The sequence below is a fragment of the Chlorocebus sabaeus genome, chromosome 7, assembly GCF_047675955.1.
Source record: "Chlorocebus sabaeus isolate Y175 chromosome 7, mChlSab1.0.hap1, whole genome shotgun sequence".
NCBI lineage: Eukaryota > Metazoa > Chordata > Mammalia > Primates > Cercopithecidae > Chlorocebus > Chlorocebus sabaeus.
In genome coordinates this window covers 101921021-101938337 of record NC_132910.1, presented here as the reverse complement: position 1 = coordinate 101938337, position 17317 = coordinate 101921021, and the positions used below count along the sequence as shown (strand labels likewise).

General features: G+C 38.0%; 1 protein-coding gene across 12 annotated transcripts in view; it reads left to right on the top strand.

Annotated features, from left to right (window-relative positions):
* The window catches only part of SH3D19 (SH3 domain containing 19), a 195416-nt gene that overhangs the window by 146425 nt on the left and 31674 nt on the right, over nucleotides 1-17317 (top strand). For all 12 annotated transcript variants that reach the window (XM_037992782.2, XM_007999983.3, XM_073017673.1 and 9 more), the window contains 2 exons: nucleotides 5410-5517; nucleotides 11408-11520. In XM_037992782.2, coding sequence (XP_037848710.2) covers nucleotides 5410-5517; nucleotides 11408-11520 — 221 coding nt within the window. The remainder of the gene's footprint in view (nucleotides 1-5409; nucleotides 5518-11407; nucleotides 11521-17317) is intronic.

Sequence of the window (17317 nt, the reverse complement as noted above, 5' to 3'; positions counted from 1 at the left end):
AAACACTGCACATATAAGTAGACAAAAATGCCATCACTGCAAATAAAAGTAGACAAAAATGCCATTTTCTTGTCTTAGATTCAGATAGGAGATTCTTTTTGAGATGCTCCGCGTTTTTTGTGTTCTGTTTTTCTGTAGAAACAAGAGCAGTCTGTAATAGAATTATGGCAGCAAGTTCTTAACCCTTTCCAGACTACCAAACTCTGAGAATCTGAGGTAGCCTGAGAGTCTTTTCTCTGCCTTGAAAATAGCCATTAATTCAATGACTGGAGCTGTGAGGGAAAAAAAAAAAAAAAAAAAAAAAAAAAAAAGAAAATAGCCATTAGTCATGTGTACACAATTCAAGGTACAATATCCAGAGCTTCGAGGGCCCATTTGAGCTCTAGAATTAAGGACTTCTACTATAGAATATTGGAAATAAATGTCAGTGGACTGCTTAAATAAATTATGGTACATCCATAACAATGGAGTATTGTGTGATAATTAAAAGGGAGAGAGACCTGTTATCCCCTACTTTGGACCAACCTCCAAGATATTATTAGATGAAAAATGCAAGATACAGGATACTTTTTGTGTTATTTTAGCTATTGTTTGTGTTAAATTTCAAATGCAATGTACTGTGATGTATGAAAAGGTGGTACAAAGGTTGTCCTTCTTAAATGAAGGAACTGGATAGGAGAGAACAGGGAACTTGGTTTACACTGTAAGCATTTTGATCCCTTTTGAATTTCAGACCATGTGGAGGCATTACCTTTAACAAGGTATTTAATCAATAATCTTTTTAAAATAGCTGAACATAAGCATAATTAGGCTGAAAGAAACTGGGAGAATTATCTCTTGTCATCTTTGCCACTTCTGAAGAACTGCTTCCCCCACTGACCCTCAGATTCTGATAAGTAGAAATTTTTAAAATAACCAAACAGTGATTTATCTAAATGGTTATATTATTCAAGGTTACAAATAGAAGCTAATTGTTATGAACTAAATACGTCTAAATTGGATAAATTCAAAATGTTATATCTGCATTATTTCCTTTTAAATTAAATCCAAAAAAAGGAGTTTTTATTTTTCTAGTTGCTTTATGGAAAATTTTATGGCCATTATTGCCTTGAAAAAGCAACGAAAGAAACCAGAAGTTTCCTCTTTTGTTCTCTTATTTTTAAGTGGTTTTGTTCTGGTTTGTTTGGCAGAGGTGTTAACTCAGCTTAGTCTTGTAACTTTTTCCTTATGATTGAATTTATTTTATTGGATTTGTTTCTGTTAGAAAAGTAAAATATATTCATTGTAACAAGTCAAACAATTCAGAGATTTTGGATTTAAAAAAAAATGTAATCTCCCCACAGTAACCAGTGTGAACAAAGTATGCAGCCTTCTGTGCCTTTGGGCATGCCAAACCAAAGCTTACACATATACACATAATGGACTTTTTCCAGAAATTGTTACCATCCTATACCTGTTACTCAGCAGAGTGCTTTATTAAACAATGACATTTATCACTTCTCTTCAGGATAATAGGTCTAATTCTAATTCATTGTCTCCTTATACCCGCCTGATACCTCATAGTGTATCATAGCTGCTTCAGTATTTCCCCTGTTGATGGACATTCAGGTTGTTTCGTTTGTTTTTTATTTGGTGGGGGGGGAGGTTATTTTGTTTTGTTCCTTGTTGGGTTTTGCCACTACAAAAAATGCTGTAGTAAATACCCTCATAAGCATGTTCACTTCTGCTGAGGCTTTTATTTCTGAAGAATAAATTTCTGAAAGTGGGACTACTAGTCAAAGGTTATGAACGTTAAACATTTTAACTAGTACTAATGATCCAGTTTCTTTCCTGGTGGTGTCTGGAGTACCCCAATATGAAGTGCCAGCCTTGCTTTGTATGTTGCCCACTTATAACTTCTGTTGGAAAAAAAATAGCCCTCTTATGAAAAGACATAAAAAGTGAACTTATGTTGCTAGAGAGAAGCTTGCACACCATCATAAGATAAAAAACAGGCCTCTGGCTCCACCTTCTCATTGAAGTAATGCTGTTTATCCTCCCCACTAATCTGCACTCCTCGCATGGATCACAGCCCAGACAACATGCAGACAGAGAGGCAGATGCAGAGCTCACTGACTCAGTGAGCACAGCTGGGGGAGATCATTAAACAGACCACTCCTGCCAAACAGCCTGCGGTGATGGAACACGAAGACTTCCTTGCCTCGCTACATGGAGAAAGAATTTTTTTTTTTTTTCCGGAGACATGTATAGTAGAATAATTACACACGATCTGAGTGCCAATTATTAAAAAACAGCTAACGGTATTAAAAATGAAAAAACGAGAGAGAGTAAGCTAGGACACTTTGAATACTTCATAAGTTATACCTATGCTACTTCAATTTAAATCCTTCAGGTTAAAACAAAAAATGATTGGACCCTTTAACACGATAGGTGAGATCTGCCCACACTGTGTGCAGGATTTGGGTCAGGATTTCCTGAGGCCATTCTTCCCACAGCAAGCACATTTTGGATGCCTCCTGTGTTCAGCCCCTCAGAGGTGCCGATTGTCCTCTTTTCTCCTTTCCCTGCCCGCCCCTACCCCCATCCATGCCCTTACTTGTGAAATGTGAGGTGTAGGTCTTATACTAGCCCAGAATTTAATTTGATTTGGGAAACAATTTAAGTCATTACATGCTCAAGATTTTCTTCCCCCTACACACCCACCCCAAAAGCATCATTAACTAAAATTTTAAACTAATAACCAACAGGTTATTGGTACCAAAAGCAGCTGTTTAAGAAATAGCACTTCAGGCCAGGCACGGTGGCTCACACCTATAATCCCAGCACTTTGAGAGGCCAAGATAGGAGGATCACTTGAGCCCAAGAGGTCCAGACCAGCCTGGACAACACAGTGAAACCTCATCTCTACATAAAATGAAAATTAGCCAGGCATGCTGGCACATTTCTGTAGTCCCACATACTCAGGAGGCTAAGGTGGGAGGATTGCTTGAGCCCAGGAGGTCAAGTCTACAATGAGCCATGATTGCACCACTGTGCTCCAGCCTGGGTGACAGAGTGAGACCGTGTCTCAAAAAAAAAAAAAGAAAGAAAGAAATACTACTTGAAAGATAGGACACCATGAATGATTATTGGAAGAACTATTGAAATATGTAAAATCCAGTTTTTGGAAAGACAATGTCACCTGCCTCACCTACTGCACTCCTGTTTCCTTCTGCAGCCTGCTTCCCTTCTGCCCACACCTGAAGTTCCTCACCTTTTTCATTTCTGCTTTTTCATTTTTCAGTATACTTCTCACCTTCTAATATACCACGTAAATTCCTTGTCTATTACATGTATTGTTTCTTGTCTCCATCTCCCTGCTGGAATGCAAACTCCATGAAGGCAGAGTTCCATGCTTTGTTCACTGCTATATTCCCAGTATTTAATTCATAGCAGGCACCCAGTCAATATTGAATGAAAAAAAGTGCTACAAAGAAATTGATATAAAAGTGCTAAGAAATATATATAAAACTACAAAGAAATTGATATAAAAGTGCTAAGAAATTGATATAAAACTACAAAGAAATTGATATAAAATGATCCTGGGTTTGTTTTTCAAAATATTTATATAATAATGATACATGTAATATTTATAGAAAATACATGGACAGATATACCAAATTTTAGATGATAATTAATTTTAGAGAGATGAGATTACAAGAGGTTTTCTTTTTCTATTTTATATAATTCTTACTGTTTCTTACTTTTACAACAAATATTACTGTGAAGTAAAAAATGTACTATTATACTTGTTAATATATATTTGTTATAATAAAGTTAAATAATTAAGGAATTTGGTTAAATCTGAAAACAGGAGCTTTGTTGTTTTATGGGTGACATAGGTCACAGTGGAAGAAAGTTATATTATTAATATAGTAGTCTTTTTTTTAAAGTTTGATGCCATTCTTTTGATAATCTTGAGTTGGTGTTTTTAACGTAAGACTCGCCTCGCTCACTGTGAGCTGGTAAGATTCCACAGAGGAGTCATCTATTTTTTTTTCCTCAGTGGCATAATAATAATTTTAGCTAGCTTGCTTTCTGGGGACCCTTCCTAAGTGGTAGATAAGAAACTTAAACTAGGATTGTACTTTACCATCGTATTTCCCCACCCAGCACTGTTACTGGCATAAATATATGAGCAAATGGCTAGTGAGAGAGTGATGCCTCTGGCGGGGTATCTGATGGTGAGGTCGACTGAAAACTGAGTGGAAGAGAAGGCGAAGTATCAGATTGCCAAAAGGGCTTTTATTCTTAGCTCAGCCATTCATGTATCCTGCAAAGAGCTGGTCAGCAAAAGGTGCTTATTGAATTACACCTCATAACAGGCAGAATTTGAACGCTGTTCATCACAGGAGCTATGGAGTGCATAGTTTTATAGAGAGTATCTCCCCACAGGCAAGATCCATAGAACAGGTGCAGAATTACAGCATATACTCATTTCGCCTCTTGTTAAATAAAAGCAAAGACAGCCTTGTGCGATCCTGTGTGCTGAGTGGAATGTCCATTATAGAGCATTTTCTTTTGTTTTTGCTAATCTTTTTACTTGTAGATTTCCCATTTTTAAAAAAAAGTTATAGTCATTTTTCCAAACCACTAAAAAGGACATTTATGTTAAAGACTGTTTCAGTAAAAAGGTTTACAACTATGCTTTTGTTTAAAGTATTTCTCCTAAGTATATACTGTCCATTTAAAATATTGGGTTGGTGCATTACTTTTAATGGCAAAAACTGCAATTACTTAATAAATTGGTTAAGATAGAGTAATGCCGAGTCATATATCCTTGCCCCAAAATTAAATATTTGAAGGGATATGCCTTATTTTATTTCTGGGATAGAATGTTTTTCATTTTCATGTTACTGAAGTGTAGTTTTACGAAACTACTAAATCTGAGACTGCTAAGCACCTTCCCTGTGCCAGGCACAGCACTGGGTAGGATGGGGGCCCTGGGAGTAAATATTCTGGGACAGGCACAGGGGGTGTACAGGGAAAGAGTCTTTCTTCTCTGTGGCGTCTGGGAGGCTTTAGGATGTGGGAAAGATGGTCTCCTCATCTCAGTTGCCCCTCATTTTCAGGCAGACGTGTATGAAATGATTACACTCCCCTGAAAGATCAGCTTCTACATAATTCAAGATCATCCTCGATTTCTCTCATCAGAGAGGAAGAAAAGCCACATGAATTATTTACAGAACACTAAGTTATTTCCTTTTATGAGTTCCAACTTTGTTTTTGTCTCTGCAAACTGAGATTTTGTTTATCCATGAATAGTTTCCCCAGGGGCATGAAAAGTATGACTTTTAAATTATGAATGAGGTTTTTTGTTTCAGTCCATGTTAACTAAAACATGCAAAATAAAACTATGTTTTTCATTAGATCCCTTTCAGCTCCCTGCAAAAACAGAACCAATGAAAGAACGAGCAGTTCAACCAGCACCCACCAGGAAGCCCACTGTAATTCGGATTCCAGCCAAACCAGGAAAATGTAAGCACTTCTCTGCTTTCTTTATTTGCTTCTTCAAGAGCCTGGGAGAAATATATGCCAATTTATCAATGTCTGCTTTTGAAATTATGTATAATCTCTCATTCATAGTCAAAGCTATTTAAAAGCAAGTTGTTTTTTCACAATTCTTTGAAGAATTAGTTCAGTAAATTTGGATTACCTTACTCTTTCCCTTTCCCTTCCTTTCCTTTTCCCTTTTTTTTTTGGGAGTCTCACTCTGTCACCCAGGCTGGAGTGCAGTGACGCGATCTCAGCTCACTGCACCCTCTGCCTCCCGGTTTCAAGCAATTCTGTCTCAGCCTCCCGAGTAGCTGGGACTACAGGGACACACCACCACACCTGGCTAATTTTTGTATTTTTAGTAGAGACGGGGTTTCACCTCATTGGTCAGGCTGGGGATTTCATTTTTCTTTAATGTTGTCTTAAGACAGAGAATAGAGGGAGACTGAAATTTAGAACAATTAGTATATCCCATGTTAACACCTCTGGTACAAATTTGGTGGGAAAGTAATCTAAACTAATAGCAAATAAAGGTGTATATGTCTATCAGTCACAAGTATATTATTCTAATCAGCATGATCTCAAATATGGCTATGTGTGAATTCTGTGAAGAGCAGTAACCAAAAGCTTGAAATAATAGTTTATAAAAATACTTCTTAAATTGGCCAGGCACAGTGGTTCACGCCTGTAATCCCAGCACTTTGGGAGGCCAAGGCAGGCGGATCACGAGGTCAAGAGATCAAGACTATCCTGGCCAACATGGTGAAACCCTGTCTCTACTAAAAATACAAAAATTAGCTGAGCGTGGTGCTGCGCACCTGTAGTCCCAACTATTTGGGAGGCTGTGGCAGGAGAATCACTTGAACCTGGGAGGCGGAGGTTGCAGTGAGCCGAGATTGGGCCCACTGCATTCCAGCCTGGTGACAGAGTAAGAATCCTTCTCAAAAAAGAAAACTTCTTAAATTAGTGTAACGTTACATTTTGGTTTACTTCCTTACTTTTTTTTTTTCCTTACTTGATTTTTTAATAGTATAACATTTGAAATTCGGTAGGAGCTTTAATAAGTACTTCAAAAAGAAATCTGATATTTATGATAATGGGAAAGCCACAAGGACCAGTACTATTTATTTTAGGCACCAGATTATTAAAAAGTGTGATTAAAAGTGTGTATTTGTATGTGTACACACACACACACAGTGGGTTCCAGAGCAGTTCATGGCACTGCTTGGAGTGATCACACAGCTTTCTCTGTGGGCCTCTAATTTCATTTATGCCTGCAATGCCTTTATATTATAGCCCACATGCATTCTTGCCTTTGTCTAACAAGAGATTCTGCCCACTTCATTCCTCCTAAAGCAGAACAAGCATCCCACTCTTTCACCTGTAGCACCCAGGATTGTACTGCAGGCATATTCCCTTTATTTTAGGAGCTTGGTTTTTCCATAAAGCACTACCCAGAAGGATCGGTCTCTTGGTTTCAGTGTCTTCTTGATGATTCTGTTACTAACTGATGGATCTCAGCCAAGTAGCAAGAAAATTGAACTGAGTTGCTATGAAGAATGTGGAGGAGAAAAAAAATCAGAGGTATCAAATTCTGGTTCTAGTTTCTTAGGAAGTTATATTTTATTTTTTAGAGGTAATATTTTAATGTTAGATTTAAAAACCAGTGGTAGCCAGGCATGGTGGCTCACACCTGTAATCCCTGCACTTTGGGAAGCTGAGGTGGGCAGATCACTGGATGAAACCCCGTCTCTATCAAAAATACGAAAAAGCCAGGCGTGGTGGCACACACCTGTAATCCCAGCTACTTGGGAGGCTGAGGCACGAGAATTGCCTGAACCCGGGAGGCGGAGGTTGCAGTGAGCCGAGATCATGCCACTGCACTCCAACCTGGCCAATAGAGCAAGAACGCCATCTCCAAAAAAAAAAAAAAAAAAACAGAAAAGAAAAAACTGGCAGTATGTTTCTTTTGACAGTATTATATAGCCCACAAATCAGTAAAATGATAGCTCATTGGGTTGTCTGCCTGTTTGCTATTACTTTGTTAAATATATTCTGGATTTTAACAGGTATACTAACATATAATGATGAGAAATGTTGCCTGGATTTTAAGTAATACAACTTTTACAGAAATTAGTAATAAATACAAATTTTTAAATTTATTCATCTGTTGTGTCATTGTCCCCAAGACCACCCACAGGGTTGATGATTCACTAGGAGGACTCACAGGACTCAACATATAGTTGTATTTATGGCTATTATTTATTATAGCAAAAGTATAAGAGGTACAATCAGCAAAGAGAAAAGGCAAATGTGGTGAAGTCTGGAGGAAACCAGATGCAAGCTTCCAAGAGTCTTCTCCTGGTGGAGTCAGAGGACATACGTAACTCCTCCAGCAATGAGTTGTGATGACACGTGTGAAATGTCAATCAGAGAAGCTCACTACTGATTCAGTGCCCAGGGTTTTTATTAGGGGCTGGTTATGTAGGCACTCCTAGAAATTTTGGCACATAGCAAAATTCCAGATTTCCAGGAGGAAAGCAGATGTTCAGCATAAACCACATATTCTGTTTTATCAGTTTTGAGGATGGTGAGAACTGTCCCAAAGTCCAAGTTCCTATATGCCAGTCAAGGACCAATCCTGTGGCTGGGTTTGGTGGCTCATGCCTATAATCCCAGCACTTTGGGAGGCAGAGGCAAGTGGATCACCTGAGGTCAGGAGTTCAAGAGCAGCCTGGCCAACATGGTGAAAACCCATCTCTACTAAAACTACAAAAATAAGCCCGGCATGGTAGCGTGTGCCTGGCTGATGCAGGAGACTCGCCTAAACCCGGGAGGTGGAGGTTGTAGTGAGCTGAGATCATGCCATTGCCCTCCAGCTTGGGCAACAAGAGCGAAACTCAGAAAAAGGGACCAATCTTGTAAGTAGTACTTTCTAGGGATGAAGTCTCAGGCCTGCTATGTTTACTTTTTCTGCACACTCGGAAACTGCATTAATAAGCTCTGAAATCCTGAAAAGGATATGCTGAGGAAGCAACTTTAATTATTATTCTGACAAAGCTCCAAGAACTGGTAGAAAATTGAATTCTAGGAGTTCGAGACCAGCCTGGCCAACATGGTGAAACCCCGTCTGTTCTAAAAATATAAAAATTAACCGGGCTGCAGCCATAAAAAAAGAATGATTTCATGTCCTTTGCAGGGGCATGGATGACACTGGAAGCCATCATTCTCAGCAAACTAACACAGAAACAAAACTAAACACCCCATGTTCTCACTCACAAGTGGGAGCTGAACAATGAGAACACATGGACACAGGGAGGGGAACAATATACACCGGGCCCGTTGGGGAGTTAGGGGCTAGGGGAGGGAGAGCATTAGGACAAATACCTAATGCATGTGGGGCTTAAAACCTGGATGACAGGTTGATAGGTGAAGCAAACCACCATGGCATATGTATACCTATATAACAAACCTGTATGTTTAGCACATGTATCCCAGAACTTAAGGTAAAATTTTTTTAAAAAATTATTTTAAAAAATGAATAAATAAAAATAAAGGCTCAATTAAAAAAAAAAAATTAACCAGGCATGGTGGCACACGCCTGTAATCCCAGCTACTTAGGAGGCTGAGGCAGGAAAATCACTTGAACCCAGGAGGCAGGGGTTGCAGTGAGCCAAGATCATGCCACCACATTCCAGCCTGGGCAACAAAGCGAGACTTCGTCTAAAAAAAAAAAAGAAAGTTGAATTCTATACTGCTAAATGTAGGAGAACTGAAATGACAGAATGATTTCTAGAGAGTTATTTCTATTTATGTCAAAAATCAGTTCCTCAGAATTTTGTTAATAAACAATGCATATATTCTGTGGAGGGAAAAGAATTAAACTTTGGTGTCTGAAGAATTTGGGAAAAAGGGGATAGCTTCATGGTGCAAATGTCCTTGATCTTACTTGAACCTGTCAGCTCCTTTCCCCTGGGGCCTATTTCTTCTGACCAGGTTGTCCTTTTCCCAGATGTCTGCAAGGCTCCCTCCCTCACCAATCCTTCAGATCTTTGCTCAATGCCACTTTTTCTCAGAGACCTTCCCTGACTACATTATTTAAAATTGGAAATCTCCTTCCTCCACATCCCACACATACTCACACCAGATACTCCCTGTGTTCCTCCTTCCAGTAAGCTATCTCCTTTCTGCTTTCATATTACTGGCGTATACTCTTAAATATTTGTCACAACAGTATTATATTCTAAATGATCAACTATTTCCTTGGAAGAATACGGAAACCACAGCACAGAAAATATCTTCAAGATGGTGACTGAGTTGGATGTTTTTATTATATATGTCTTAATTCCCAGAGCAGCCTTGCCTCTCACTAAGAATGTTTGCCTCGCTCTAAATCATTGTTTTCCTAGTTGCTGGCCTGGGTATTTTCCTCCCTTTGAGAATGTTTTCCTGTCTGCGGATAAAACAGAAACCTGACAAATCATCTTCTTGTTATAGGTTTTTCACATGAAATGGAAGTAGAGGGTGTACATTTATTTGAAAAAAAAAAAAAAAGAAAGAAAGAAAAGAGAGAGAATGCTTATCTGCTCATCTCCTTTTAATGCCTAAACCAAACAGTGTAAAAGGTGGCTTTAGCGTCCTTCAGTATGTTACAGTCATCCACTCTCCAGTTGTTTTTGTGCACTCATTTTAATTAACTGTCACTAATTAAATCTGGTCATCTTTGTTTCCTTCTTTTTAAAATAAGTTGGGGGTAAATTATCACTGATATGGCTGTGGTTTGGATGTAAAGGTATTGTTTAATTGAGGGCAGTTATGTTCATTAATCAGAAGCTAATGAATTAGAAAACACATTGGCCGGGCGCAGTGGCTCACGCCTGTAATCCCAGCACTTTGGGAGGCGGAGGCGGGCAGATCACGAGGTCAGGAGATCGAGACCATCCTGGTTAACACGGTGAAACCCTGTCTCTACTAAAAATACAAAAAAAATTAGCTGGGCGTAGTGGCAGGCACCTGTAGTCACAGCTTCTCCGGAGGCTAAGGCAGGAGAATGGTGTGAACCCGGGAGGCAGAGCTTGCAGTGAACTGAGATCATACCACTGCACTCTAGCCTGGGTGACAGAGCGAGACTCCATCTCAAAAAAAAAAAAAGAAAGAAAACACATTGAATTATTTTTGGATGAGAGAGTGTTGAATACATCACCTATTAAGAAGGAGCATGTCTTAACAAAATGAACATGGACTTTTAGGTTCAAAACAATGGATCTGACAATGACTAGCAGTAAGACCTTGGTTAGCGCATTTATTTTCTTAGCTTCAGTTTCTTCATCTGTAAAACAGGTAGGATATTATCTAGTGTAGCACTGTGCAATAGAACTTTTCTGCAAAGATAGAAATGTTCTTTAACTGTGCTGGTAGTCACTAGTCACAGTGGCTAGTATTTGAAATGTGGCTAGTGAAACTGAGGAACTGAAATTTTAATTTAATTTTAATTAAGATTTAAGACAATCATTAGATGTAGCTACTAGCTAGTGGACTGGACAAATCTAGCCCATAGATCTTGGTTGGTGAAATGTATGTAAATATAGAGCCTAACTTAATGCCTGTCACATAAAAGGTTCTCAACAATGCTGGCTGCTGTTGTAATTATTTAGTATTATTTTCACTCTCTATAAAACATATAGTGAAATTAACTGATGTTGACTAGCACATCAATTTTCTGAAGTTTGCTGGGAGTTCTTTCTCATTTTCTTAACTATTTGTGTGTATCTTTTATGATAGCCATTTTTCTAATAAACTAAGCAGCAATCATTTCGTTCTTTGGAATCCTAAAAACTAGAAATTATTGATGAATTACTGCTACTTTTTCCAGGTTTACATGAGGATCCACAAAGCCCACCTCCTCTCCCTGCTGAAAAACCTATTGGAAACACTTTCAGTACAATATCTGGAAAACTCAGTAATGTTGACAGAACTAGAAACTTGGTAAGTGGTCATTATAGATTGTATTAGATTGAAGACGTAGTTATGCATTAGTTTTGAATAGTCAGCTAATATCTAAATTATTTTATTACTGGTCAAATTAAAAACAAGAACCCTCTATTAGAGACCAGTCTCTAAGCCCCAAGTACTTACATAATGTAGTGTTCAATATGTTAAAAGTCCCTATAGAGAGATTAGGCCAATTCATTGTACTTCACTATAAAATAATTTGTATACCAACTTAATGACACTGTCTTTTAAATGAAACTAGTAATGAGAAGGTTATTAAAATCTCTAAACACCTTCAATATTCAGGGAAATAACTTTATTCAACTTGTCGGTTTTTATTTAAAATATCCAATTAGTAACCAAAATTTAAGATAATTACCATAAGAATTTTTAAATCTGAAATTTAAGAAAAATGTATTTTTTTAATTTAAAAAATAGTGTTTTACTGTTAAGATGGGGTCAAAGATTTTTTTCAGTAAATATATATATTTTTCATTTCAACCTCAATATCCTCATACTTTTTTTTTTTTGGTCTTCCAATTTTTGTGGTTTCTTGGGGAAACAGACATGCAACAAGTAATTAGAGAAGTGATTTAAGAAAAAGAATAAAGTTGACTGGACGCGATGGCCCCCACATGTAATTCCAGCACTTTGGGAGGCCAAGGCAGGTGGATCACCTGAGGTCAGGAGTTCGACACCAGCCTAGTTAACATGGTGAAACCTTGTTTCTACTAAAAATACAAAAATTAGCTGTACGTGGTGTCGTGTGCCTGTAATCCCAGCTACTCAGGAGGCTGAAGCAGGAGAATCGCTTGGACCCGGGAGGCAGAGGTTGCAGTGATCCAAGATCCATTGCACTCAAGCCTCGGGCGAGAGAGAGAGAGAGAGAGAGAGAGAGAGAGAGAGAGAAGAATAATGGCTTTCAGAGGACTTTATGGGAATCCTGATTATTTCCTCTTTTTTAAATTGACAAATAATAATTGTACATATTCTTGGAGTACATAGTGATGTTTCAGTATATATACTGTATAGGGATCAGATCAGGGTAGTTAGCATATCTGTCATCTCAAACATTTTTCACCACTTCTGTTTGGAATGCTCAATATCTTCCTTCCAGTCATTTGAAGCTATATATTATTGTTAACTATAGTCATCCTATAGTGGTATAGAACACTAGAATTTATTCCTCCTGTCTGGCTGTAATTTTGTATTCTTTAACAAAGCTCCTTCTCTCTCCCTTCTTTCTACCCTTCCCAGCCTCTAGTATCCTCTGTTCTACTTTTTATTTCTATGAGATCAACTTATTTTTAGCTTCCATATATGAATGGAAAGATGCAGTGTTTAACTTTCTGTTTCTGGCTTATTTCACTTAACATAATATCCTCCGGTTCCATTTATGTTGCCACAAATGACAGGATTCCATTCTTTTTTATGACTAGATAGTATTCCATGGTGTACACATGCCACATTTTCTTTATCCATTTATCTGTTGTTGGACACCTAGGCTGATTCTGTATCTTGGCTATTGTGAGTAGTGCTACAGTAAACATGGATGTGCAGATGTCTCTTTGATGTAATTTCCTTTCCTTTGAATAAATTCTCAGTAGTGGGCTTGCTGGATCATATGGTAGTTCTATTTGTAGTTTTTTGAGGAGCTTCCATCCTGTTTTCTACAGTGATTGTACTGGGTTACATTCCCACTAATAGTGTGTAAGAATTCCCCTTTCTCTGCATTCTTGCCAGCATTTTTTTTTTATCTTTTAGATAACAGCCATCCCAACTGGGGTGAGATGATACCTCATTGCCATTTTGTTGTGAATTTCCCTGATGATTAGTGAGGTTGAGCATTTTTTAATGTATTTGTTGGCCATTTGTGTGTGTTCTTTTGAGAAATATCCAGATCATTTGCTTTTTTTTCTCTCTTTTTTTGAGATAGGGTCTTACTCTGTCTCCTGGGCTGGAGTGCAGTGATATGATCACAGCTCACTGCAGCCTTGACCTGGGCGCAGGGGATCCTCCCACCTCAGCCTCCGAAGTAGCTGGAACTTTAGGCGCATGCCACCACACTCAGCTAATTTTTTGTGTTTTTTGTAGCGACAAGTTTTGCCACGTTGCCCAGGCCGTTCTTGGACTCCTGGATTCAAGCAGTCATCCAGCCTCCACCTCCCAAAGTTTATTTGCCCACTTTAAAATCAGATTGTTTGGGTTTTTTGCTGTTATGATGTTTGAGTTTCTTTTGTATTCTAGATACTAATCCCCTATCAGATGAGTAGTTTGCAAATATTTCTTGCCATTCTGTAGGTTGTCTTTTCATTCTTGATTTTTTCCTTTACTGTGCAAAAGATTTTTGGTTGATATAAACCCATTTGTTTATTTTTACTTTTGTTGCCTGTGTTTTTGAGGTCTTATTCATAAAACCTTTTTTAAGACCAATGTACTGAGGCGTTTTCCCAGCTTTCTTCTAGTCATTGTATTGTTTCAGGTCTTAGATTTAGGTCTCTGAGTTGAGTCTTGTAGGGTAAGTGGGAGGGTTTAGTTTCATTCATCTGCATATGAATATCTAGTTTTCCCCAGCGCCTTTATTGAAGAGACTGTGCTTTCCCCAATGACTGTCCTTGACACTTTTGTCAAAAATCAGTTGGCTGTAGATATGTGGATTAACTTTTGGATTCTCTATTCTGTTCCATTGGCCTATGTGTCTGTTATTATGCTAGGTCCATGCTGTTTTTGCTACTACATCTTTGTGCAGTGTATTTTAAAGTTGGTAGTGTGGTGCCTCCACCTTTGTTCTTTTGGCTCAGGATTGTTTTGACTATTCAGGATCTTTTGTGGTTCCGTATAAGTTTTAGGATTTTTTTTTTCTATGTTTGTAAAGATGTAATTTGTATTTTGATAGGGATTGCATTGAATCTGTAGATTTCTTTGGGTAATATTCTCATTTTAACAGTATTAATTCTTCTAATCCATGAGCATAGAATGTCTATTTGTTTGTATCCTTTGTATCTTCCATTTTTTCATCAGTGTTTTGTAGTTTTCCTTGTAGTGGTCTTTCACTTCCTTAGTTAAATTTATTACAAAGTATTTCTTTTTGTAGCTATCGTAAATGGGATTGCTTTCTCAATTTCTTTTTTTAGCTAGTTCTTTGTCATGTATCGAAATGTTACTGATTTTTGTATATTAATTTTGTATCCTGCAACTTTACTGAAATCATTTCTCAATTCTAAGACGGGTTTTTTGGTAGAGTCTTTAGGTTTTTCTAGATATGAGATCACACTTTTTTTTTTTTTTGAGATGGAGTCTCGCTCTGTCGCCTGGGCTGGAGTGCAGTGGCATGATCTCGGCTCACTGCAACCTCTACCTCCTGAGTTCAAACAGTTCTCCTGCCTCAGCCTCCCAAGTAGCTGGGACTACAGGCGTGCACCACCATGTCCAGCTAATTTTTTTTGTATTTTTATTAGAGACGGGGTTTTATCATGTTGGCTAGGCTGATCTTGAGCTCCTGACCTCAAGTGACCCATCCACCTTAGCCTGTCAGAGTTTCAGGATTACAGGCATGAGCAACCACGCTAGACCACACTCATTTTTTTTAGATGTCCATATGGCATATGATCTTTAAGGCTTGTTTTAAGAGAAATTAACTTTTAAAGTCTTTGAACCAAATTTGCAGTTCAAATTTCATAATGGTTTTACATTGTGCATTAACTATGTTTATTATACAGGCAAGCCCACCTAATCATCTGGCAAAGAAAAATTTCTTTGAAGAAGACATTAAATTAAATTAGCCAATGTCTAGTTAATGAGATTTTCCTGAAGAATGAATTAAAATTTAGTGATTTTCAAAGTAGCTGGTAATAAATTTTTATTAAATCTGGGCCAAGAAAGCCCAAAAGAGGATAGTAGGGTTCCTACCACACTAATGTTAAATAGGAAAATCCCAAATTCCCGTGGAGGAAAAGTTGCCTGAGAAGGTTACTGGCTTCTACTCTGAAATAGTTATAAAAAGGAGTGAGAGGGTGATAAGTAAGTAAAACATCATTCGTTAATATCCATCATGTGTAATGTCCATCATACTTAATGGACTTCGTAAACTATAAAGCTCTATTGAAATAATATTGGGGTGCACGGTGGCTCACACCTGTAATCCCAGCACTTTGGAAGTCCAAAGTGGGTGGATCACTTGAGATCAGGAGTTTGAGATCAGTGTGGCCAACATGGTGTGAAACCTCATCTCTACTTAAAATACAAAAGCCGGGCATAGTGATGCACACCTGTAATCCCATCTACTTGGGAGGCTGAGACAGGAGAATCGTTTGAACTCAGGAGGTGGAGGTTGCAGTGGGCCGAGATTGCACCACTGCACTCTAACCTGAGCAACAGAGCAAGACTTGTCTCCAAAACAAAAAAAAGAAATAGTATTATACAAAAATGAGCCAGGTGTGGTGGCCCACACCTATAGTCCCAGCTATTATTATTCTAATAGAATAATATTCCAAAATGTTCCAAGATTATTCCATCTTGAACAAAAAGATGGAATCTGCAGAGAAAATACAAGCAAGGAAACCAACTTCACCAGAAACTAAAATGCTTGTCCAAACACATTAAAAGCCAGAGTTCAGGGATATCAGAGCTAGAGAAAAAGTACCAAAAAGCAAATGCAGAGAGCCTTCAGGTTATTTGTGGAATACCCACGAGGAGGAAGTCCCTAATCAGTTATCTTGCAAAGACTCAGCAGAACCTGGACATAAACCCAGACTTGAGCAAACACTAAGACAATGGCTCCTGCAAGAACTGTCTCCTTCTCTCAATATTTGGAGTATGTCAGATACAGAAGTGCCTTTAGGAATGTGCCTAACATCCCTAAAGAATTTGGATGTGGCCGGGTGCAGTGACTCACACCTGTAATCCCAGCACTTTGGGAAGCCGAGGCGGGCAAATCACGAGATCAGGAGATCGAGACCATCCTGGCTAACATAGTGAAACCCCATCTCTACTAAAAATACAAAAAAAATTAGCCAGGTATGGTGACGGGTGCCTGTAGTCCCAGCTACTTGGGAGGCTGAGGCAGGAGAATGGCATGAACCCGGGAGGCAGAGCTTGCAGTGAGCCGAGATTGTGCCACTGAACTCCAGCCTGGGCAACAGAGCGAGACTCTGTCTCAAAAAAAAAAGGAATTTGAATGTGCTACTCTTTTTTCCTGATTTAAAATTTTCTTACTGTTGCAAATTAAGAAATTAAAAAGATGTTTAAGATTTCCCATAAAAATACCACCACCGAGGAAAAACTACAGCTAATATTTGGTACAAAATTAGGGTCATATGCTATGCATTTATTACAGTACATCATCTGCATCTTTCCATGTCAAATTTATACATCTATTTTTTAAATTTTCTTTATCAAGGTATCTAATAATTACAGCTTTGATAAAAGCAATTAAAGTTTCTTCCTATCTGCTAGAGTTTGTTTTAATTTTAAAGGTAGCCACAGAAATAAATGCATTTTTCAAGCATCATAGCAATATTTGTCAGGAAAAATATAGGCAGCAGTGTAATTATAAGGCATGGATTATATTCTGGAATATTGCAGGGTTTATGAGCTGGTTACTTGCCTCACTACATTAACTGAACTCACTAGTGAAACCAAGTTTTAAGGGCAAGCTTAATTTGTTTTTTAAAATGGGATTTTATAACATTGAAACATGTTTAAATGATCACAGTTATTGGCAATTAATCATTTGGTATTTAAGGAAAAGGTTATAAATATTCAGTATAATTTAAAAATCATGAAAGTGAGT